Source organism: Stegostoma tigrinum, chromosome 31 (genome assembly GCF_030684315.1).
Source record: "Stegostoma tigrinum isolate sSteTig4 chromosome 31, sSteTig4.hap1, whole genome shotgun sequence".
Lineage (NCBI taxonomy): Eukaryota > Metazoa > Chordata > Chondrichthyes > Orectolobiformes > Stegostomatidae > Stegostoma > Stegostoma tigrinum.
The window spans coordinates 6,239,642-6,265,540 of NC_081384.1; the positions used below are offsets into that span (position 1 = coordinate 6,239,642).

General features: G+C 44.7%; 1 protein-coding gene across 5 annotated transcripts in view; it reads right to left on the bottom strand.

The window, feature by feature from the left end:
• The window catches only part of srcin1a (SRC kinase signaling inhibitor 1a), a 498,739-nt gene that overhangs the window by 175,573 nt on the left and 297,267 nt on the right, over positions 1-25,899 (bottom strand). For 3 of the 5 annotated variants that reach the window (XM_048560697.2, XM_048560696.2, XM_048560693.2), the window contains exon 7: positions 4,807-4,857. The exons of the other annotated variants lie outside the window; for them this stretch is intronic. In XM_048560697.2, coding sequence (XP_048416654.2) covers positions 4,807-4,857 — 51 coding nt within the window. The remainder of the gene's footprint in view (positions 1-4,806; positions 4,858-25,899) is intronic. 5 annotated transcript variants of the gene reach the window in all.

Below are 25,899 nucleotides of genomic sequence, written 5' to 3' on the forward strand. Positions count from 1 at the left end.
CTTGGGCACCCACTGAGTCCAGCTTCAACATACAGCTGCAGACGCCTTGAGAAACCACAAAATGACCAACACCTCAGTTGTAATGAAACAATGGGAACAGGTTAAAACAAGCAGGTTGGGTACCTCAGCAATGTCAGCGTTGCACGTAAGCCCATTACATTCAGAAGAAGGTGTTGGCATAGTGGTAATGTCACTAAACTAGTGAGCCAGATATTGCCGGAGAAACTCAAATGGGTCTGACAGCATGTGTCAGGCAGAAAGCAACATTGACGGTTTGAGTCCATTGACCATTCCTCAGCGACTCAGATGCTGGGAAGAAGCGTGAATGGACTCAAAACATCAAATGGTGCTTTCTCTCTCCACAGATGCTGTCAGACCTGCTGAGTTTCTTCAATCATTTCTGTTTTTTTTGTCAGATTTCCAGCATCCACAATTCATGATTTTGTTTAGTAATCCAGGGTCCCGGACTAATGCTCTGGGACGAGGGTTTGAATCCCACCCTGGCAGATGGTGATACCTGAATTCAATGAAAATCTGCAATAGAAAGCCAGCCACATGGGGACCATGCACTGACTGCTGATTGCTGTAAAATCTCATCTGGTTCACTAATGCCCTTTAGGGAAGGAAATCTGCCATTCTTACCTGGTCTATCTTAAATGTGACTCCAGATCCACAGCAATGTGATTGACTCTTAATGCCTTTTGGGCAATTTGGTATGGGCAATAAATGCTGGCCACAGCCAGGGACACACACCGCACCCCCCCCCCCCCCCCATATAAATAAAAAAGCAACTCCGCTGAAAGGTATGGGTATACATATGCAATTTAACCTGTTCAGTGGAAGCAGTAATGACAGAATACAGACCATTCAAAATAAACAATTTCTAGACAGTGAGCTAAGAAAGCAAAGATATTTTGCTCAACGGTTTTCCAATTTGTATAAACATTCCTGTGACAGCAGGGGTGGGAGGAAGATTGAAAGGAGCAAAGAGAAACTCCCATCCATCACACCATGCTGCTATAAACCATCTGGTTTCAGCTCCACTGATTGTGAGCAACACATGAAGGACTGATCATTAAAATCATTTGCCAAAAGGGATGCAACCGCACTGAGTAAAAATGGAACAGACAGACATTCAGTGCAAACACAATATTGGATTTGCTATATATCCATGATTAGTGCACCCTCCACACATCGCCATTATTTTAGGGAAGGTCCCCATTCTACCAGCTCTATTCTCAACTGCAGTCTTCCCAAAACAGCATGGCTGAAACTTGGGAGGGAGAGATGGAGTGCACAGACGGACAGGACAGATGGTGTTGAGATGTCCTCTTAGCAACACCTTGGCACCGTCCTCCATCTCATCTTGTGGCTGATCCTCTCTCTTCCTCTCTATTGCTTCTAGTGTCGACGTCAATCGCTCTCAGGTCTAGGAGCAAGTGTTAGCAAAAAGAACAGGCTACGCGGGGAGAATTCCCATCCTGTGCACTATTCACTAACTTTCAACCTCATCTTTTACTCTCATGCATAAAACAACAGCCCAAATTTAACGACAAAACCACTGATTAATTGCTTGCCTGAGAGTAAACACTGCAGAGTCTTGAAGCTGATGTTGTTGTCAAGGCACTCCATGGAAGACCTTTGCAAAGGGTGGAGTGGATTAGAACTGGATCCAAACCCAGATAATGTTCTAACCTATTGCACCTCCCAGGGCCCTGAACACTGAATGATTAACAGGCAGCTTCTCTGATCTTTAGCATTTCCAATGAAGCTGAAGAATGTGTTTTTTGTTTTAGTTCCTTTTTCGGGGTGAGAGGGAGATGTCATTTTGTAGCTCCACTCTACTGCTAAAAGGAGGATGATTGGAGAGTCAGTGTCAGTGAGTGGGTGTAGTGTGAGCCTGTGTGGTACATGTCAATGAGTGGTGCACTGTATACAGTGAATCCATGAGCTGTACGCCCCTACACAGTTTGCTTTGTATGCAGAGATATGTAACCCTGTGTACTGTCGCCCTGTGCATTGGAAGGGCTCACAGTGTGACTCTCCACAGTCTTGACAGATCGAAGGTGTGACTTTCTACAATGGCTCTGTTTCACTGTGAAGAGTGTTGCCCCGCGCAGTATGACCGTGTGTACTGTACTCCTGTGTGGTCTGACTGTGCATGATGTGGCTCTGTGCAGTGTGGTTGTGCACAGTGTAACGCAGTAGAATGGGATTATGCTGATAGTGACCATGTGCAGTGGAACCTGGTGTGCTATACTGTGTGAGGCAGCTACATGCAGTACGCTGTGTGGAGCGACCCAGTACTCTGTGACTATATAATGATCACTTTGTTGACCAATAGAAGGATCTGGTGACCATTACATCTTGTCCAGTTATACACTCACTTTCCCATCAAAAGAATTTCCTCCATAAATTATGCTTTTCTTTACTCGCTAAATGGTTTACTGGCACTGTATTAAAGAGAAAAGCAGCACACACAGATGCACATGAGTATATATGTACATAGGTACAGTCACTCAGACCCACATAAGGTACTTAACCTGACAACTGAAGAAGGTGAAATGTTTAATGATTAACAGTGTCCATTTCTCAGTGGGTACGGTTAGGAGAGATGGTATATTCACATACAGAACAGTGAGTGTGATGCAGCCTTTTGGAAATGTGCCATTTATTGACTCATACAGCACGGAAACTGACCTCTTGGTCCAGCCAGTCCATGATCAACATAATCCCAAACTCAACTAATTTCACCTGCTTCTTTCTGGCCCATATCTCTTCCAAACCTTTCCTATTCATGTACCTATCCAAATATATTTTAAATGTTGCAACTGTACCCCCATCCACCACTTCCTCAGGAAGCTCATTTCACATGCGAACGACCCTCTGTTAAAAATTTGCACTCCATGCCTTCACTAAATCTGTCTCCTCTCACGTTAAAAATGTGCGCCCCAGTCCCGAAATCCCTCATCCTGGGGGGAAAAAAAACTACCATTAACCCTAGCTATACCCCTTATTATTTTATTTGTTGTAAACAGGAACGATCCTAAATAATAAGTAATCTAAGATTTATTGGCAAATCTGATGCAGCAGCTATGTTATTTCTGAGAGTCATGAGGATTATCAATCATGGTTTCTACAGTTTCTTTTCTATATGCCCAAGAAATATTGACATTTGAACCCTTATTATTCCTAAAGAGAATGCTCTCAAATAGTCTCAAAAATGATCCCACCTTCTGTCTTTATTCTTTCATCTTTTCTCCAACTTTAATCTTCCATTTAATAACTTTCCCTTCTGTAATTCACACAACATTTTTCTGACTTCCCTTCATACTCAAATTTTCCCCACAGGTACTTGAACATTTTTCCAGTGATTTATAGGCATGGGTTCACTCTCTTAATAAAGCCATTTTCCAGGGCTCACTGTCTCACGTCTTTGTTCCTGAACCAGTGTATGAGATTGTGTTTTAGTTAGGGAAGTGGGGTGGAGACACTCGATCCATTTCAGAAGTTCCACAAGAATATCTGACGATTCTTGACATGATGCTGTGAACTCCCCATTTGAACGTTCCCTATCAGAGGGTCATTTAAGGGACTATATCATTCTAAGACATTTTTCAGTTCATCAGTTGCTTCATGCTCCCCCCAGCGAAGGCTCAAGTGTCAATTTAATAACAGTCCTTTAAGCAATTTGCTTTTGTTACTTTTTGTCTTGACTTAGAGGGAGTGCTCACCTGCAGCACTACTTCACAGGCTGACATTCCTCACTGATCACTGAAAGCACATTCTTAATTATTTCAGTGCTTTCCTGTTTGCTCATCATCCATCTTCCAGAAACGCTTCTGTTTGTGTTCTAACTTGTACCGAGTCGCTTCCATCCATCAACTTGGAGACAGTAAGGAGAGCAGACGCTGGAAGCTACAATCAATAAACGTGGAGCTGGAAAAGCACAGCCGGTCAGACAGCATCCGCGGAGCAGGAAAGTCAATGATTTGTCCGAAACACTTCCATCCATCAACCTCGTACTCACTGATCTACATTAACACTATTGCAATTAGAACAGTCTTATTCGGAGTTCAAACCCCTCCATGGCCTTGCCCTTCATATTTCTGTAACCTCCACCAGCCTCACAGCCCTCCGAGACTCCTGCACTCATCCAATCTAACCTCTTACACATCCCCATTGTTCGTTGCTCAACCACTGGAGGCTGCGCTTTGATTTGTCGAGGTGCTAAGGCTTTAGAAGTACCTCTCTAAAGTTTTCCCCCTGCTTCTCGGTCTCAAGCTTTTCCTAAAACTTTTAACATATAGAACATAGAACACTACAGCGCAGTACAGGCCTTTCAGCCCTCGATGTTGCGCCGACCTGTGAAACCAATCTGAAGCCCATCTAACCTACACTATTCCAATACCATCCATATGTTTATCCAATGACCATTTAACTGCCCTTAAAGTTGGCAAAGCATTTAAAGTTTGGCCAAGCTTTGGCTCACCTGTCCAGGTTTTGTGTGCTAATGCTCCTGTGTTGGGGGTTTCTCAACACATTCTTACGATGTTAGAGGCACTACATAAATGCAAGTTTATGATGCAGTTGCAAGGATCAGTGCATTTTGCTAACTTTCACCCTCCCTTTCTGCTTCAAGGGCCCGTCCAGGCAACCACATCAATGGTAGATCAAACTGAAAAGGAAGGCCACAGCTCTTAGCCTCTTGAACACACACAACACAAATGGGAGCGCTGTCCCCATTCAAACTCAAGGACAAGGCACTGCGATTCAGGCTTTTTTTTTTGGAGAAGTTTGACTCACCTTTGCTCTTTTTTCGGGGTTGATGAGGTGGAGGTCTCCTCTCCTGGTCGGCTGTAAGGGGTGTAGGGACACAGAGTGAGCTTGGGTGTGGGCACCCAATATGGTCCATCAGACACAGAGAAAAGAAACTGCAAAATGATGGAGACCTGACAGGAACACAATGAGAGGTACAGCCAAGGTTGGGGATTTCAGGTAAAGTGATGGGATGCAGAAGGGGGAATTTGGAGTTACAGAATCTTGTGGCACACATGGAGGCCATTCAGCCGAACACTCCTGTACTGGCTCTTTTAAAGAACCATTTAATTTGTCCTATTCCACTTTTCTTTCTCCATAGCTCTGCAATTCTGGCCCTTCTCAAATGCTTATCCAATATAGTTTACCCAGTTACTAATGAATCTGCCTTGACCGTTCTATCAAGCTGCATATTCCAGACCACAACGGCACTCTGTGTAAAAGGAGAATTCTTCTCATCTCCCCTGTGACCCCTCCACAATGTTGACCATTCATTAAATTGTTCAATAGTTCTTAGGCCTGAGGAATGCTAATTGCTGACACTGCAGAAGGGAATAAAAGATTCAGTGTCATTTTGGCACACAAAGAGGCCATACAGGGTTTTGAAGATAAGATATACTCTACATGAAATTTTAACTCTGTTTCTCCCTCCACAGATGCTGCCAGACCTGCTGAGTTTCTCCAGCACTCTCGGTTTTGTTTTTCAATAATGTGGTTGCCGTTGTCACACCACTGGGGTGGTTACTGACTGGACTGGGATAAGATCCTTAAGTAGCCTTTAGCTCTACCCTAAAAAATGACTCTTTGTTTTATTATCAGTCTAGTCTCTCTGCTTTGCAGAGTCGGAGAATAGCATAGCTTTCTGGGGAAACTTCAATTTTGTTTGACACTTCTGCAGTCGAAAGCTTGCTGCAACTGAGAAACAAAAAAAAATTCACTTATATAAAGTGTGCAAATTTTTCCTTTCATTCTTCCCTCCCTTACATGCTAACTGTCTTGTGCTCCTCTCCCTCTCTCACCCAAGAGAAAAACTATCAGATACAGGCTGAAAATTTCTCCATCGTCCCTAAGAGGATCCACTGGACCCCAGCCTGCGGAAACTGGAACTCGTGCACTGGTTCTCAAATGCTTTTTATTGTAGGACCCATTTTCAATTGGTTACTAATGGTGGCACAGTGCTACAGTTGCTTGAGCAGTAATTCAGCAGGCCCAAGTGAATGCGTGACAATTCCTGATGGAATTTAAATTCAATTCCTAAAACCTGGAAGTGAAAACTGATCTTATGGTGACCATTAAAACAATTGTTGATTGGTACTTAAAACCCACCTAATGTCCTTTACCCATAGGGGAAAGAAGTCCCAGTAACATATGCAGTCCATTTTTAAGTGCTTGCTTTTAAAATGTTTTCAAGTTACAGTTGTTTCTTTTTAAGTCCTCTTTCCTCATTAAAGGATCCATTTTTCATCTTAACACTCTTTACCTCCTGATCTCACCTCAAGCTATGGTGTCACTCACATCAACGCCCGAGTCACATCATTAAAGCCCCCTAACTGCACCCCAAGGATTGGGATTACTGTGTCAATACACTGCAATCAAAGATCATTTCATTTTGTTACTCAGGTACTGAAGTTATTTCTTCTTTTGAATTTTTGCTTTTTAAATTTCTCAGTGGACTATACCTGTACAATTTGGATGTGAACGTAGGAGATATGGTTAGTAAGTTTACAGATGACACCAAAGTTGGTGGTGTAGTGGACAGTGAGGAAGGTTACCTCAGAGTATAACCAGACCTTGATTAGATGGGACAGGGAGTGGCAAATGGAATTTAATTTCGATAAATGTGAAGTGCAGCATTTTGGAAAGACAAAACAGGGCAGGACTTGTGTATAAAATAACAAGATGAATGGATACAGCAGGCCAGACATCATCATCATCAGAGAAGGAAAGCTTGTGTATAAGTATATAAGCCCTGATTTGTCTTTCCAAAATGCAGCACCTCACATTTATCTAAATTAAACTCCATCTGCCACTCCTCGTCCCATCTGATCAGGGTCCTGTTATACACTGAGGTAATCTTCTTTGCTGTCCACTACACCTGTAACTTTTGGTGTCATCTGCAAACTTAGCAGCCGTACTGCCTATGTTCACATCCAAGTTATTTATATAGGTGACAGAAAGCAGCGGACCCAGCACTTTTCTTTAAGGAATTCTCTGCAACCAGGAAGCCTGCTTTTCTCACTGAAGCTTTCATTTTGCAAATTATGGCAACCAGTACGTGCTGTATATGTATGACACAGTGTTCCACTCTTTCATTGGCTTTTCCAGGCAAAATTGTCTTCCTGAACCTAATTCTGGCTTTAACATGGACTCCTGTGGGAAACCATGCTTCTCTGAAAGTTGTAATTTTCAGGAATGCAAAGTCCAACTTTAAGTGCAAACACCCTGTGCTTGAAAATGGTCATGCTGGAGCTCCATGTTGAAGTGTACAGATGAGTCGGACCAGTGTGTCATTCAACAGTCCAGACAGGGAAGGATATCTACTATCCTTACTTTATCTGAGATAACACAGCGTGGAGCTGGAGGAACACAGCATTCTGAAGAAATGGTGAAAACTGATCTTCATTATGGCACCATCCCCTGATGCTGCCTGGCCTGCTGTGTTCACCCAGCTCCACACTGTGTTACCTCAGACTCCAGCATCAGCAGTTCCTACTATCTCTTGTTTTATCTGACTTGCATGTGATCCTCAGCAATTCTTTTTACCTGCTGTCATGGTCAATTAGGAATGGGTAATAAATGCTGGTCTTACTAATGAATGCAAAACAAATTACCAACACCCATGTCCCCCATCAAAATTAGTAAACTACTTATTTAGATCTATTTGACATACAGGATCTCAGAAATAATTACTGGGGGTATATTCAAAACTTTTTGCTCAGCTGCTTAAATGAGAAATTAACAAGAACTTGCACTACACAATATCTTTAACAAGAAAAAGAACTCAAAGAAAATTCTAACACCAAACCACATGAGGCGCTACGAGGACAGGTGGACAAAGGCTTAGTCAAAGAGGTTGCTTTTAAGGAATGGCCCGAAGGAGGAGGGAGAGGTAGAGGACAGAATTTTAGGCAGGGAATTCCAGAGGTTAGGGCCTAAGCAGCTGAAGGTTCAGCACCACTGGTGAAATGGTGGAGATCAAGCGTAAGGATTAATGCAGAATTGGATGTCAGGTGCAGAAATCCCACAGGATTTTGGGGCTGACTGAAGTAGCGACACATGAAGAGACAATAAAAACAAGGATGAGAATTCAAAATCGAGTTAATTCTTGCCCAGGAGCCAACGTGGGCCACCAAAGCAGAGTGGTGATAGGGTGAACGTGACTGGGTGCAAGTAAAGATGGGCTGCAGAGTTTTAGGTCAAGTTTCTGAAAAGGTAGAATGTGGGTGTCAGTGAGGCCAGCACATTTCTGGGCTGCCCATCATAGCCCGTCCAAAGTTTAACAGAGAGTCTCTGCTGGTTTCTGTTCTGCTGAGGCAATGCAGAGGCAGCACTGAAGCAGGGCAAGGCAGAAAGGAAACCATTCCTGTTCGAACAGAAACATCAGGCTCCTGTTCTACCTGCCTTTAAGGTCTCACTTCAATCAACAGTGAATCCCTAGAGAGATGATTCTTTAAAAAGCCCAGTGTAAGAGAAATCCAGATAATCAGCGGTACCATGTGTCATACAGTCCCTAAGAGAGGTTCTCTAAGACAGACAGAGTAAACCCAACTGAATTTGTCTGTTAAACATTGCACTATCCACCCACTGTTCAATTCTAGCTCATTCATATACAAATTAGTCGTGGCTATGAGTGAGTAATAAGGCTACGTACTGACTAAGCTCTAATAAATGGATTCAAATGACAAATGCAAGTGCAAAGCTCATGAAGTTTATGAAGATCTGAACCCCTTGATTACATTTCCTAATATGCATTCTGCAGTGTAATCAAACTAAATGAATACTAATGACAGGAGTGGAAGGTAAATGAACTGATTGATATCTGTAAGACTATCGTTATAGCACAAATGTGCATAGATGACTGGCAGAAGATTCCCAGGAGGATGTAATGAGCAAATCTTGCATCTCAAATGCAAAATTAAAGGATAATTAAGAGCCTTGTTGCGAAGTGCTATTTCACCTCTTCTTCCAACACTGCAGTCTATGTGCACCTACCTAGAATGATGATAGTGAAGCTGCAAGTGGGTAAATGAAGCTAAGCCAGAGATCAGACACAACCACACTGAAGAAGGGCAGAACTAACTAAACGGGCTGAGTGGCCTCTTCCTAAATGACTGCAACAACAATTCCACTTTACTTAAATTCTCAATCTACCTCAACACTCAGTTAAACAGCTTAGCCTGTCATCTTTCATCTATTGTCTCAATTAATATTTTTAATCATGCAGTTATCCACACTCTCAATTACTTTAATTTATCTCCGACCAAGACCTGTAATATTTTAATGAACAAGTTCGAGTGATTCTCGTAACAAGTCTGCACAAGGAGGCTATATCGTAGTTTACAGAAATCCCTCATAGCATTACCTGTCCAATATCTTGCCAATTTTATTGTTTTTTTTTACAAACATGCCCTGCCACAACAGACATACTAGTTCCACACCAATATCTTTCGTATCTCTTTTACTCTTCATTTTGCTGGTGCCTGGAATACTGCTGGGAGAGTTGAAGGCTTCCCACCAATCCCTTGGGTAAACAGCCAATCACCACCCTCAGTAGATGCCAGGGGGGAAATTTAACTGCAGAGGCTTCAAGAGCCAGACACAACAAGCAACATCCTGTAAGAACTACCTGTAATTGGGAATCCTATCATCCTTTCTGAAGGAGGCGAAGGGGTGGTGGCAAACTAATAAGAACTCCTTTTAGTTGGAATCAGGAGCAGAAACTTCACACTATTTTTTCTTGGGACCTTGAAACCAATTGTCTGACTGGCAGAGGACTAGTAACCAATGGGGCTTGATGCCAACACCTGAATGTCTCACCAGTTGGTATACTGTGGAGTATTAACCCATTCAGAAATTCATTTACAGGATGTTTTTTGGATATTGTCAGCCTGCTGCTCGTTAGCTTCAACTTAATTCACAATGGAGACACTTCAGCATTCCTCAAAAGCCGAAACAAACAGTTTGATCTTGTACGATATTTCTAAACACAGTTGTGGATGTTAGCCAACACCAGGACATCAATTACACAGGCTCTGAACACATATATTGAGATTGGTGGAGATATCAGGAAAAAAAAACTTTCAGATACCAAAATCCAATATCCCACTTGTAAACTGGTCACTTTACAAAAACTTAACTCTGAGAAAATCCATTGTGGATCTTACTGGAGTGCTGTTATTTAAAAACTAACTACAGTTCGACCATCAGCTATGCAGGTTCCAGAGACAATAAATAGTATTCCCGCCCCCCCACACCCGACAACAAACATTCTGTACCTGTCAGTAAGATCACTTGAATCCTTAAGGCTTAATAGGGCGGTTCATTGCAAACGCTGACCATCACAAATAAAAAAAGCAGCTCATGTTTAAATCTTGCCTCAGTGACAGACACACGCTTGTCCCTGATCCCAGACAATTTACGAACAGGAGAGCCTCAACAATTGCTTTGTCAAACAAACCCTAGTAAACCTCAGTTCCTGGCAACTTCTCAAAAGGGGAGGAGTGACACCCTCCCAGGAGATTACAGCCAACACCAACCAGGGATGGAAGGAAAGAATATCTCACAGAGGCAGGAGAGAGGGTGAGAGAGACTGATGGAGGATGAGGGGAGTGGCAAGAGTGAGATCGTATCTCGGGAGTATTGAAAGAGAGTGGGGGAGAGTGCGAGGGAGCGGTGGGGGGGAGAGCGTGAGGTGGGGGGGGAGAGCGTGAGGGGGGGGGGGGAGAGCGTGAGGGAGCGGGGGAGTGAAGGGGGAGGAAGAGGGGGGGAGAGCGCGAGGGAGCGGTGGGGGGGGGAGAGAGCGCGAGGGAGCGGTGGGGGGGGGAGAGAGCGCGAGGGAGCGGTGGGGGGGGGAGAGAGCGCGAGGGAGCGGTGGGGGGGGGAGAGAGCGCGAGGGAGCGGTGGGGGGGGGAGAGAGCGCGAGGGAGCGGTGGGGGGGGGAGAGAGCGCGAGGGAGCGGTGGGGGGGGGAGAGAGCGCGAGGGAGCGGTGGGGGGGGGAGAGAGCGCGAGGGAGCGGTGGGGGGGGGAGAGAGCGCGAGGGAGCGGTGGGGGGGGAGAGAGCGCGAGGGAGCGGTGGGGGGGGGAGAGAGCGCGAGGGAGCGGTGGGGGGGGGAGAGAGCGCGAGGGAGGAGAGAGCGCGCGAGGGAGCGGTGGGGGGGAGAGAGCGTGAGGGAGGAGAGAGCGCGCGAGGGAGCGGCGGGGGGGGAGAGAGCGCGCGAGGGAGCGGCGGGGGGGGAGAGAGCGCGCGAGGGAGCAGCGGGGGGGGAGAGAGCGCGCGAGGGAGGGGGAGAGAGGGGGAGAGAGCGCGAGGGGGGGGAAGAGAGCGTGCGAGGGAACGGCCGGGGGGGGGGGGGGGCGCGCGAGGGGGCGGCGTGCGGAGCGCGCGCGAGGGGGCGGCGTGCGGAGCGCGCGCGAGGGGGCGGCGTGCGGAGCGCGCGCGAGGGGGCGGCGTGCGGAGCGCGCGCGAGGGGGCGGCGTGCGGAGCGCGCGCGAGGGGGCGGCGTGCGGAGCGCGCGCGAGGGGGCGGCGGGGGGGGAGCGCGCGAGGGGGCGGCGGGGGGGGAGCGCGCGAGGGAGCGGCGGGGGGGGAGCGCGCGAGGGAGCGGCGGGGGGGGGAGCGCGCGAGGGAGCGGCGGGGGGGGAGCGCGCGAGGGAGCGGCGGGGGGGGAGCGCGCGAGGGAGCGGCGGGGGGGGGAGCGCGCGCGCGTGGGAGTGAAGGGGGGAGAACGTGAGGGGGTGAGATTGAGGGAGAGTGAGAGAGAGTGATGGGGCAGTCGAGTTTGTGGTAGAGAATATGACGGGTTTGGGAAGGAGTCAGGGAGAATGTGAGGCAGGAGAATGAGACAGAGTAGGGGAGATTTTGAGGGGGCAGGGCGGATGGGGATATCAGAGTGGGTGGGGGAGGATGTGTGGGATTGGGGAGGAAGAGGGAATGAGGAGATCGGTGGCAGCCTCACATGAATGAGACGTCATTAGGAAACCGGGAACATCTCGGTTTTCATCAGGGGCCAAAACAAATTGAAAAGGAAACACTTGCTGCTGTAACTATCACTTTACTTTCAATAAATACAAACTTGATCATTACAGGATGTGCTCTCCTGTGAAAGTTATTGTGGTGACCTATTTGATTGACCTGTTCCAGGCACCAGCGTCCAGCGAACATTCAACAGCTTCTGCTCAGTTGTAAAATGCTGAAATCTATTTTTCCTCATCCCTTCCTCTCCTGGAGGGGCTGCTCCTTTCTGGAAAATTTTTGCACATCTGTAACTTAACGGACCTCATATCTCTGCTGCCAACACTTTAATCCACGTCTTAATCATCCCAAGGACCCCCTTCTCAAACATTCTGTCTGCATCTCTCCTTTCATCTACTCTTTCTAACGTCAATCTCCTTTTAGATACCAACTTGAATGGAGAAGCAGACTCATGTACATCAGCAAAAATAAACAGACTTTCAGAAGTACAGTACGTTGATGCACTGTTCTCTTTAATTCAGAGTGTCATCCTATCAATTCTGGCTCCCTAACTGTCAGCTGATTGATTCCAAAGGGTCTCACTCAAGTTTATCCACAGTTTTGTCTTCCTTTTGCTAAGACAGTGCATCATGGTTTGATAAACTGTCTTCCAATCCTGCTGCTCCCTAATTTCCTCTCCTCCACGGGAGACTAAATCTTAAATCAATGGAGCTCCTACTCTGGCAAGTGCCTCCTAAAATCTGCTGCAACTCCTTTTGGGGACATGACATTTCTTGCTGTAAAACAACTTCAGAGATGGCCTGAGAAAGTGACTCAAAGAGCTTAGGGAAGAATGTTCAATGCTCTAGGCCAACATTCTTTCATTCTTGCTCCAACAGAGCTGTGAACATGTTATTAACACGGTTTAATGCCTGCATTTAAATAACAGAGAAAGGCCATGACAATATGTCTGGAATTTGCCAGCTGATGTTGCCAATCATTTGATGCCTGTGCAGACAGCTCCTCAATGATCTATTAAGGATGTGGTATTGTATAACATAGGGTTTCAGCACTGCCTTGAAAACAGAATCATTTTTGGTGTCATGGTGCAATCCATTGCATTGAGGAAGAGTCATGGCTCAGTTCTGGTAAAATAGAAACTTTTACATCAAACCTAGGGCATGTTCTCTGGAAAATCTGTCTATCTAGTTAGTACTGACTGAATCACAGCTGCAGAAATGAAAAAAAAACACAAAATTGCAAATGTGTCCAGAAAGAAATACAATCTGTTGCAAGCCATTCTTGGAGGACGTGTAAAATGTATCAAAGTGACCAGGTTAGATACTTCGACAACTAAAAATTCAAACGCAGCAGGAAGCAATTAAGCTGGGATCACAGTTCTGATCTAAATATTATGTTTGGATCAGCAACACCACAAAACAGGGATAGATGTCCCCTGGCTCACCACAATGCCTCATAGATTGGGAGAGTGACAAGGAATGGGGCCAATTATTGTGACCTCTGTACTGGACGGGAAAAACAGTCACTCCACTTACCTTTCAACATTTTTTGAGCGAAACTGCCAATTTGGGAACTGACCCCTCGGAATGTCTGACAGAAGCACTTGGATTAATAACCATTAATAACCATTATGATGGTTAAAGTAAAAGTAAAAGTATTCCACACGTTGGGGTGAATGGAATTTTACGCGCTGGGTTTGTACATTGGAGTGAGATTATATGGGGAGGTACTGATCAGCTGTTTGGCAATGAGGTCAGAGGTCACATAACACCAGGTTATAGTCCAGCAGGTTTATTTGAAATCACAAGCTTTCGGAGCACTGTTCCTTCGTCAGATGAACCTTGCCCACCCCAGTCCAAAACCAGTATCTCCACATCATGTTTGGGAAATGATACAGGCAATGCTGTTAGTTTATCTACAATGCTGCACTGTTTCTAACCTATACTAAGAGCTCAGAGTTTTTCTGAAAATTATGTATCTCCTACAGAAAATGAAATATTTATCTAAAGTTTATTGACCCCAATCACCCTAAAAACAGAGCAATCTAATACTCCTGCTCAACATTTTCTTTAACCAGATTGTTTATACTATCTTTTGCCTCATGTTAAATTATATTCTGCTACAAGCCATATAGATCCTAATGTGTTATGATTCACTGCCAAAACTAGCAAGCTAAAATTAAGCAAAGCAATTAAGCAATTGATGAGTTATCAGTGCTGAGGTTAAACGTACAGTTATGTTTTGCTGCAGAGTTGCAATGCTTTAATCCAAATTCAGTTAACTTTTTTTTTCCAAAAGCAACAATTAATTTGTGACAAACCTATTATATACTTAAGGCAGAGGCATTTACAATTCTAGACTGTTGAATGGTTACTGAAAAGTTCCGATTTCTTCATACAAGCTAGTTAACAACGGGGAACTACTCCAGTACCCAGTTCGTACATAGACAGTCGTCTGTTTATACAGCATCTCATGAAATACATCAGAAGTACTCCACATAAATTACTTCTGAAGTGCAGTCACTGTTGGGGTCATAACTGTGACAGCCAATTGGTGCACAGCAAGGTCTTGCAAACAGCAATGAGATGTATGTTTTGGTTGGTGTTGACTGGGAGATGAATGCCACCCAAGTCATTTGTGGTGCTCCCCATGGTTTGAAAAGTTCCATGGGATCTTTCACTGGGCATGCACAGGGAGGTTAATGCCCACTTTTATATCACTGGAGGTTAGCAACTCCAACAATGTGGTACCTCTTCATGTCACTGAACCATGGCTAGTTCACCCTCGATTGAAGACTGAAGTGTAATCTAACCGTAGTGTTTCATTTAGTGAAAGGCATTTATAAAGCTAGAACAACTATTTCCTTTGATGGCAGAGGTGGAGGATTGGGGAATAGATTAAATAAAGGAGACAAAACCTTAAAATTTGAGACAGGACTCATTAGTGGGAGGCAATGGCCAAGTGGAACTACTGCTATACTGTTAATCCAGAGACCTAGGTAATGTTCTGGGAACCTGGGCTCAATTCCCAGAATTTCAATTCAATAAAAATCTGGAATTAAGAGTCTAATGATGACCTAGAATCCAAAGTTAATTGTGGGGAAAATCCATCTGGTTCACTAATGTCTTTTAGGGAATGAAACTGCCATCCTTACCTGTCCTGGCCTGGCCTACATGTGACTCCGGGCCACATAGGAATGTGGTTGATTCTTATCTGCCCTCTGGACAATTAGGGATGGCCTATAAATGTCAGCCTTGCCAGTGATATTCATTCACAGGATGTGGGTAAAGGGGGAAAAAAAAAGGAACATTGGAAACTGGGGTGCACCTTCTCTAGAGAAGCCTATGGAGCTGGGGTCAATAGAAATTTTTGAAACTGAATGATAGGTTTTTAATTGGGTAAGTATTTAAAGGAAGTAAAGTCATTGCAGGTAAATGGAGTTGAGGTAAGTACCTAACATGATGGAATAGATTTGCATGGGCTCAAAGGCCTATGGGCTGAACTGAGATAAAACAGGGCAAAAACTGTGAGACTGTTGGATACCAGACCTGGAAGCAGGAATAGGCCATTCACCTTTTCAAGCCGAAGGCAGAGTTTGAATCCACGGTGGTAGCGCAGGCTGTAGCTTTGCTCAAGATAGAGGAGAAATGATCAGCCAACATCCATCTCATGATCCTATGAACCAAAATATTCATTCTGCCAATATGCGTCTCTCCCGATTGGGACAGAGCATTCTTGCCCCAAAAGCAATAACTGCATTCAATTAACTGACCTGATACAGGCGTTCAACGTTATGCATGGGATTGATAGTTACATTGCAGAGAAGATTTTTCCACTTTTAGGGCAGACAGATGCATGGAATGCTAGATCTCTGATAGTTGCTAATAAATCCAGAGATTTGAGGAGTAACATGAGAACCTCAGCTTTAGTCTGAGCTGAGGACAAACAGGAATATGATGATCACACTTCTGTTTGACACATGCTCTCACAAATGAACATCTCCAATAAGAGGTAATCTAGCATCTGTGGACATTGCAGTCACCGATTCCCCCACTCTCTACATCTTGGGAGTTAGCATTAACCAAAAACTGACCTGGACTTGCCACATAAATTCTGGCTGCAAGAAGCAGCCAGAGGCTAGGAATACCGTGGCGAGTAACTTGCTTCTTGACTCCTCAAAGCCTGTCCATCATCTACAAGGCACAAGTAGGACTGTGAAGGAATATATCCCACTTGCCTGAATGGGTACAGTTCCGACAACACTCAGGAAGCTTGGCACCATCCAGGACTAAGCAGCCCACACTACAAACATCCACTCACTCCATCGCTGAGGTTCAGTCGCAGCAGTGTGTACCATCTACAAGATGCACTGCAGAAAACCAAGGTTCAGACAGCATTTTCCAAACCCACAACCACTTCCATCCAGAAGGACAAGGGCAGCAGATACATGGAAACACCACCATCACCTGCAAGTTTCCCTCCAAGCCACTTACCATCCTGACTTGGAAATATATCACCGTTTCCCCACTGACACTAGGTTGAAATCCTGGAATTCCCTCCCTCAGGTCATTGTGGGTCTACATAGAGAACGTGGGCTGCACTAATTCAAGAAACTCATCACCACCTTCTCAAGGGCAACTAAGGCGAGGCAATAGCTGCTGGCCAGCCAGTGACACCCAGGTCCCGTGAATGAATAGAAAAAGATACAAACCATCCAGGCCTTCAGAATCAGGGTGCATTCTGTTCATCTTAATCCTTGAATTACATTGAATGGACAACATAGAATCAGATCATTCAGAACATCTGCCCCATAACAGTGATAATGGGAACTGCAGATGCTGGAGAATTCCAAGATAATAAAATGTGAGGCTGGATGAACACAGCAGGCCAAGCAGCATCTCAGGAGCACAAAAGCTGACGTTTCGGGGTCTAGGCCATTCATCAGAGAGGGTCTAGGCCCGAAACGTCAGCTTTTGTGCCCCTGAGATGCTGCTTGGCCTGCTGTGTTCATCCAGCCTCACATTTTATTATCTTGCCCCATAACAGTGTTTATATTGCACAAGGCACTTTTCCCAAACCTTCTACTTCTCACCCTGTCAACAAAGCTCTCAATTGATTCATTCCTCCTAAACTTACCCTTAAATGCATCTATGCTATTTGCCTCAAATAATAAATGCAGCACCAGCACCCACATTTTAACTACTCTCAGGGTCTATGTTTTTTCTCGCCTGAACCACGTCACTCAATCCCCACAGTAATAGACAGTGCTGGCAGAGGATCACTGTTACTTGACAACAGGTTGACTATCAGACTGTCGTCCAACCAGAACTGATGTTTTTGCCTCGTGTATTGAGAGGAGGGCAGCTGTTTATGGATTCTGCCTGAGGGCAACAATTAACCAGAGTTGAGCTGCTATGAGAAGGCATTGAGAGTCTGGAATGATTGCGAAAGAAAAATACTTTTTAATCAAGGTCTTGCAATCACATGCAGATTCACTCTCTGGCTGTTAAATGTAATATTTTACAGCTCAGAATCCAACGACTGGAGCAAACTTTAAACAAGTGAACTGTATTTAATTAGAAACTAATGGGCCGCACTGTGCAGAAATATATTTAAAAGCTAACCAGTCAAGTAGAATATCACACTGTCTCACACCTTGTCAGCAGTCTCTCACCAAAATGAAATTAACACCCATGACATTCTATAACTCAGGGCCATTGTGTGTTTGTGATCTGATTATCAAAGCAAAGATGTCAACAAGATCTTCGTATTCATAAATAAAGCACAAAAGCAAGAAATAAAAAAAAACTATGGGAGCACTTTACAAACTGACGAGGCCATATGGAAGGCATTGTGGCCAATTACTAACAGGACACTTCAGGAAGGAAGTGAAGGTCTTGGGTATGAAAGGGTTAATTTGTGAGCTAAATTAAGCCTTGCCCATTCTGGATGGACAAGGTCAAAAATCACTTGACGCCAAGTGATAGTCCAACAGGTTTATTTGAAATCACAAGCTTTTGAAGTCTTGCTCCTTTTTCAGGTTTTAGTGAGAGGGGTGACATCAGACACAGAATTTATAACGAAAAGATCAAAGGGTCATAGAACTGATGCGGATGTACTGAATAAGCCTAAGATGGCTGTTAAATTTTTAATCAGTTAGAAAGGAGACACAGGTTTCGATTGATTAATATGCAAATCCCAGAATTTCTCAAGTCACTGCCCTGAGTTATCAGAAGGTCATTAATCAATCAAAACCCACATCTCCTTTCTAACTGATTAAAGATTTAACAGCCATCTTAGACTTGTTCAATACACTCGCATCAGTTTGATGACCTTTGATCTTTTGCCTATAAATTCTGTGTCTGATGTCACCTCTCTCACTAAAACCTGAGGAAGGAGTGAGCCTCAAAAAGTTTGTGTTTCCAAATAAACCTGTTGGACTAGAAACTGGTGTTGTGTGATTTTTGACCTTGTCCACCCCAGGCCAACACCAGCACCTCCGCATCATTCCGGGTAGAATATTGGGAAGATCAGCAGCAGCAACAGTTGGACTAATTTGTTGTTGGATATAGTTGCCTGAGGGACACAGACAGAAATGTATTCCAGGGAAGAGGGTATCATGGGCTAGGCTAGCATTCATCACTCATTCCCAATTACTCAGAGGGAAGTTCAGAGTCAGCTGTATTACTGAGTGTCTGGAGTCACATCTGGGGCCAGATTGGGTAAGGATGGCAGATTTCCTTTCCCAAACGAATTGAGTGAACCAAATGGGTTTTTACAACACTCAACAGCAGTTACATGGCTATGATGAAAGGGGTCAGAGATAATGGGAACTGCAGTTGCTGGAGAATCCGAGAGAACAAAGTGTGAAGCTGGATGAACGCAGCAGGCAAAGCAGCATCTCAGGAGCACAAAAGCTGACGTTTTGGGCCGAGACCCTTCATCAGAGAGGGGGATGGGGAGAGGGCTCTGGAATAAATAGGGAGAGAGGGGGAGGTGGACCGAAGATGGATAGAGGAGAAGATAGGTGGAGAGGAGAGTACAGGTGGGGAGGTAAGGAGGGGATAGGTCAGTCTGGGGAGGACGGACAGGTCAAGGAGGTGGGATGAGGTTAGTAGGTAGGAAATGGAGGTGCGGTTTGAGGTGGGAGGAAGGGATAGGTGAGAGGAAGAACAGGTTAGGGAGGTGGGGACGAGCTGGGCTGGTTTTGGGATGCAGTGGGGGGAGGAGACGAACCAGCCCAGCTCATTCCCGCCTCCCTAACCTGTTCTTCCTCTCACCTACCCCCTCCTCCCACCTCAAGCCGCACCTCCATTTCCTACCTACCAACCTCATCCCACCTCCTTGACGTGTCCGTCCTCCCAGGACTGACCTATCACCTCGCCACCTATACTCTCCTCTCCACCTATCTTCTCCTCTATCCATCTTCGGTCCACATCCCCCCCCTCTCCCTATTTATTCCAGAACCCTCACCCCGTCCCCTTCTCTGATGAAGGGTCTTGGCCCGAAACGTCAGCTTTTGTGCTCCTGAGATGCTGCTTGGCCAGCTGTGTTCATCCAGCTTCACACTTTGGTATCTATGATGAAAGGAGCTTTTTTTTTTAAATAAAAGGTGAGTGGAAAATGATTTAAAACAGGGTCAACTTTTTCCACACAGTGGGTGGTTGTGAATGGAATAAACTGCCGGAGGAAGTGGGAGATGCAGGTACCGTTACAGACATTTGGATAAGTATATGAATAGGCAAGGTTTAGCGGGATATGGGCCAAACGCAGGCCCGTGGGACTAGTTTACTTTGGAACCTTGGTTGACATGGGCAAGTTGGACTGAAGGGTGGGTTTCTGCGCTCTATGACTCAGTGAATGTATTGGAACAGTTTATTATTCCAGATTATTGCAGAACATGGACCATGCCATTCTGGATTATTCTGAAGACCCTTCTCAAAAAGGGTCACTGGACCCAAAATGTTAACTCTGATTTCCCTCCACAGATGCTGCCAGACCTGCAGAGCTTTTCCAGCTATTTCTGATTTTGATTCTGGATTACCCATGTAGTGACATTGCCACTTTACCACCACATCCTCTGCAAGTCTGAACTATCTCAATTAGTCATAGTTAATGTGCCTTGGAGTACATGTGACCTGTATATAGTTACTGTCAAACACAAAACCTGATCTTGTCATGAAAGAATACAGCCTCTTTCACTGAGATTTATTAGTGGTCCATCCTCAACCACAGGCTACTCAACAAGCCCTCGGGCTCACAGAGGACGAAGGATCTGTGGCAGCATGTGATCCTTACTAGCAGTTGGTACCCAGACATCATATCACATTTTAACCCAGCAGAGTGTGGCCACGGAATAGACATTTCAATTTTGCAGAGAGATGGAAAAGCTTTGATTATTCTCCTCACAGCAGATTATGGGAGATTTCAGAGACGTTTTCAAAATTATGAGGAGACTTCAAGTAGCTCTGGAAGGTCAGCGACCCAGGCTGCTCGGTGGGAGAGCCAGAAGTCTCACTATTTTACGATTGCTCTTGCCGTTTCTAATGTTGGCATATCTGGAACCCAGATACTGCTCAGAAACTTGAATCTTGCATGATCATGTTATCCACAGTGGCAGACAGAAATGGATCACAAGTAAACATTTTCAGGAATGAAATGTTCTATATTAACAGAGTGCTACCAACCAGTTAATTGTACACCCATGGCTGACATGCCAAGGCAGAGTGGTGTTGAATTACAATGGACTGGTAGCCCACAGCATTGTTTATAAAAGGCACACCAAGTACAGCTTTAGGAACAAAATTCATCAGAATAAAACTAGGCCATGAACACATGCAATTTCTAACAGTCACTGATATAGGTGAGAAAGAAGCAAATAAAAGGGTCTGTAAGGCATGTTGAGAGCACAGCTACACTCTACATTACCCTTTCTCTTCTATCTTGGTGTCTCCCAACAGCGCAGTGTGTGGTTAAAAAGTTGTAGAATACCTTGCTGGCCTAGGGTAGTCATGCAAGCAACACATTCTATACTTGTCTATCAGATAGTTTCTTACATTATAGAGCAGAGAAAGGGAATGGGATTGTTTAGTCACTCTTTTCAAGAATGGACACAAGCATGGATGGGCCAAATGGCCTCCTTCCCTACTTTATCATTCTTTGAATCCAGCACATAAAACTTAGCTACTCATTCCTAGACACATTGTGGTAATTCTAAATGGGCTGGATGGGATTTAGCTGAGGAGTCTCTGGGAAGTCAGGGGAGGAGATTGCAGAGCCTTTGGCTTTGATCTTTACGTCGTCATTGTCTACAGGAATAGTGCCAGAAGTCTGGAGGATAGCAAATGTTGTCACCTTGTTCAAGAAGGGGAGTAGGGACAATTATACACTGGTAATTATAGACTAGTTAGCCTTACTTTGGTTGTGGGTAAAGTATTGGAAAGGATTATCAGAGATAGGATTTATAATCATCTAGAAAGGAATAATTTGATTAGGGATAGTCAACAAGGTTTTGTGAAGGGTAGGTTGTGCCTCACAAGCCTTACAGAGTTCTTTGAGGAGGTGACCAAACAGGTGGAAGAGGGTAAAGCAGTTGATGTGGTGTATATGGATTTCAGTAAAGCGTTTGATAAGGTTCTCCACGGTAGGCTATTGCCGAAAATAGAGGCATGGGATTGAGGGTGATTTAGCGGTTTGGATCAGAAATTGGCTAGTTGTAAGAAGACAGAGGGTGGTGGTTGATGGGAAATGTTCATCCTGGAGTTCAGTTACTAGTGGTGTACCGCAAGGATCTGTTTTGGGGCCACTGCTGTTTGTCATTTTCATAAATGACCTGAATGAGGGCATAGAAGGATGGGTTAGTAAACTTGCAGATGACACTAAATTCGGTGGAGTTGTGGATAGTGCGGAAGGATGTGCGGATGGAGTTTAATACGGAAAAGTGTGAGGTGATTCACTTTGGAAGGAGTAACAGGAATAGAGAGTACTGGGCTAATGGTAAGATTCTTGGTAGTGTGGGTGAGCAGAGAGATCTCAGTGTCCATGTGCATAGACCCTGAAAGTTGTCACCCAGGTTGATAGGGATGTTAAGAAAGCGTACGGTGTGTTAGGTTTTATTGGTAGAGGGATTGAGTTTCGGAGCCATGAGGTCATGTTGCAGCTGAACAAAACTCTGATGTGGCTGCACTTGGAGAATTGCGTACAGCTCTGGTTGCCACATTATAGGAAGGATGTAGAAGCATTGGAAAGGGTGCGGAGGAGATTTACTGGGATGTTGTATCAGAGATAATAGGAACTGCAGGTGCTGGAGAATCTGAGATAACAAGGTGTGGAGCTGGATGAACACAGCAGGCCAAGCAGCATCTTAGGAGCAGGAAAGCTGACATTTTGGGCCTAGTAGCTTTTCTGCTCCTAAGATGCTGCTTGGCCCGCTGGGTTCATCTAACTCCACACCTTGTTATCTCTTTACCAGGATGTTGCCTGGTATGGAGGGAAGGTCTTATGAGGAAAGGCTGAGGGACTTGAGGCTTTTTTGGTTAGAGAGAAGAAGGTTAAGAGGTGACTTAATAGAGACATACAAGATGATCAGAGGATTAAATAGGGTGGACAGTGACTGCCTTTTTCCTCAGACGGTGATGGCTAGCATATGGGGAAATAGGTTTAAATTGAGGGGTGATAGATATAGGACAGATGTCAGAGGTAGGTTCTTTACTCAGAGAGCAGTAAGAGCGTGGAATGCCCTGCCTGCAACAGTGGTAAACTCGCCAACTTTAAGGGCATTTAAATGGTCACTGGATAAACATATGGATGATAATGGAATAGTATAGGTTAGATGGGCTTCAGATTGGTTTCACGGGTCGGCGCACCATTGAGGGCCGAAGGGCCTGTACTGCGCTGTAATGTTCTATGGTCTAAAGGCAGAGAGGTGTGGTCCATAAGTACAAACTCCTTTCAGAACTTGCCTCTTTGGTTCAACCCTAATGTGAGGGACCAAAGTTCTAGTCCCTGCCTCCTGTGACAGAGATGAAGCGAATGGACCTTGACCATCTTATACTGATTTATAACATGTGTCCATGAATTATACAGAGCTAGAGGACGAAGGTGAGGGAGCTGGAGACTAATGACGTTAAGGGCGATGGAGACAGTGCAGGAAGGTGGCAATGAAGACTGTGATCAGTTGTGTCTGACTGAGGGGCAGAACAGGTTTAATCGGCTGGAGAGCCTTTCCTGCTCCTATACGTAAACGGGCCATATCCAGAGGCTGAAGGACTTAACTGTTATTATGCTATCTAGGCAACAAAGTGAACTATGCACTTTCTGGGAAGTGAATCTTTGGTCTTTAGAAGATGTCCATGAAATTATGGAGGAGCTTACCTGGAACAGTTTTAAACTGTGTGTCAATTCAAACTTTGTCACACTTACAGCACAGAAACAGGCCATTCAGTCCAAAAAGTCCATTCCAATACACAAACCTCCTTCCAACTCACTTCATTTTATCCTATTAGCATAACCTTCTATTTGTTTCTCCTTTCTTGTTCTTATTTTGCTTCCCTTTACCTAAATTAATGCTGTTCACCAAAACCACTTGATATGCTGGTGAGTTCCACATTCTCACCAGTCTCTGGGTAAAAAGATATCTCCTGATTTCCCAGAATGAACTAATTACTCATTAGTCACTACATTTTACTCAAACACCTTTAGTGTTGGTCACTCCCTGAACATAGAATCATCTTCTCTCCTCTCGAACCCCTTCATAAATTTAAAGCACTAGGAGATCACCCCTCAGTCTTCTCTTTTAAGAGTCTCAGTCTGTTCAATTTTGCCCCATAGTTATAACCTCATCAGCTCAGTATACTCATTGCACATCTCTGCCATGTATCTTCTCTAATGCCTCCTGTTGCCGTAGCTGTGGTCAGACAGGAATTCTGTTCACTGCAGGTGGTTTGTTCACTGAGTGCTCTGACATGGCTACAGCCCATCTCAGCGTCATGCCTGGCACACAATATCAGTACAAATCTCCATTAAACATTACCTCTCTCTGTGATGAATGAGAAAGTAGCTACAGCTTTAGCATCACACAATTCAAAGTTACATCATTCAAATGATCTGATCCTTCACTTATGAATCATTAAATTCCCACTTTACTGTTAGTTTTAATTGATTTCATTTCAGCACAGCTGAGAAATGTCCTTGATCATTCCTCATTCCAGAGCTACTGGACTGCCACACTGGCTCATCCTGAGTTCCGAACTGAGTACAGTCCTCCCTACTCCAAAGGGCTGGCACAGAAATGGGTTTGAGCGGAGTGGGTTTCACAGTGACTCACTGCCAAATTTGGCCAATGATGCTTGTCACTCATGTTTCTTTCTTTTTGTGTGAAACAATATGAAGGTGAGACAGCATCCATCAATCCTCCAGGCTGCTCTGACATCTACCGGAATTAAAGACTGTTGGTTCCCCTTAGCACCGTCTCAGCAACAAGAAATACTAGCATCAGATTTTTTTTAAAAAAACAAGTGACTTATACATTTGTCCCCCCCAACACTTTTGCTTATTCTCTATGTAAACATTGACAGTGGGGGGGGGGGTGGGTTACTTTTGGTGTATGAGGAGGGGTCTTAACAATATGACTATTCAACGCAGTGTTAGCAACAATACTGCCCACTCCTCCAAAGTAAGGGTCCCGTGTTATTTCAGTTATTATTACATTTAAATTGCCCTATTTAACTTTATACAAGGTCTGTTTGTCCGAAGTCTTCAGGCCTGGACCTGAGCAGTTTTAAATCTCCTTTGTGCCTAACACACTGTCTGAATGAACCTAGGCTGCAACAAGGACCAGGCAAGGCAGTGACCTGCAATGATGTTCAAGGCAACAAATCTCCCCATTACAAAACTACCACAATCCACACAAGTTTTCCAATCACATTATTATCTCTCCATAGCAATGGTTCACTGGACTGGGGGTGAAAGCCCACATACTGGGCTTAGGAGGATACAGTGCAGAAGCAGACTATCCCACTGTCTGTGTCAGCTCTTTGGCTGTGCTGTACAATTAATTGCAGTCTCCAGCCCCTTCCCCTTGTCCCTCTAGACTCTGTAAAATGCAAAAGAACTGTGGCTGCTGGAAATCAGAAAAGCTCAGCTGGTCTGGCAGCACGCCTTCTGAGCAAAGGTCATTGGACCCAAAATGTTAACTCTGATTTCTCTCCTCAGATGCTACCAGACCTGCTGAGCTTTTCCAGCTATTTCTGATTTTATCCACTCTAAACACTACTTCTCTTTCAAGTTCTTATGCTAATCCCTTTGAAAGTTACAACTGAATTTGCTTCCACCATCTTTTTAAGCAGCGTATTACAGATTATAATCGCTCACATAGTAAAATAATATTCCTTCAAGCCATCCTGGGTTTGCTTGTAAATCACTATTCACTGCTGTCTGCTGATTGTCCACTGGAAACTGCTCCACCTACATCTTCTCCTTCACATGCAAACTCAGCTCCACTTTGTGTAAGGCAAATGAATTAGCAAAACCCACTCACCAAGATTGCCTGGAGTCTCCAGGAAAGACGGTGTATTAATCTCCAGGACACAGCTGTGTGTGAACGCAGGAGATACCTCAACACCACTGACACACACACACACACACACAAATTCACAACCTCGCACAGCATTTCTGGTGCTGCTGTGGCAGATAGCTGCAGGCAGAGAACACTTGAATAAAATCTAAGCTTCAATGCAAAACCATTTGAGTAGGACATAATAACTGCCATAATAAAAGTTCATAATCCTTTCACAATTGTCAAGGCAATAATTAACCCATGTCAGTTTTCTGTGCAATGGATGTTTCAGAGATAAGGAGAACAGGTGGATATTTCAAATTACTGAAAATTT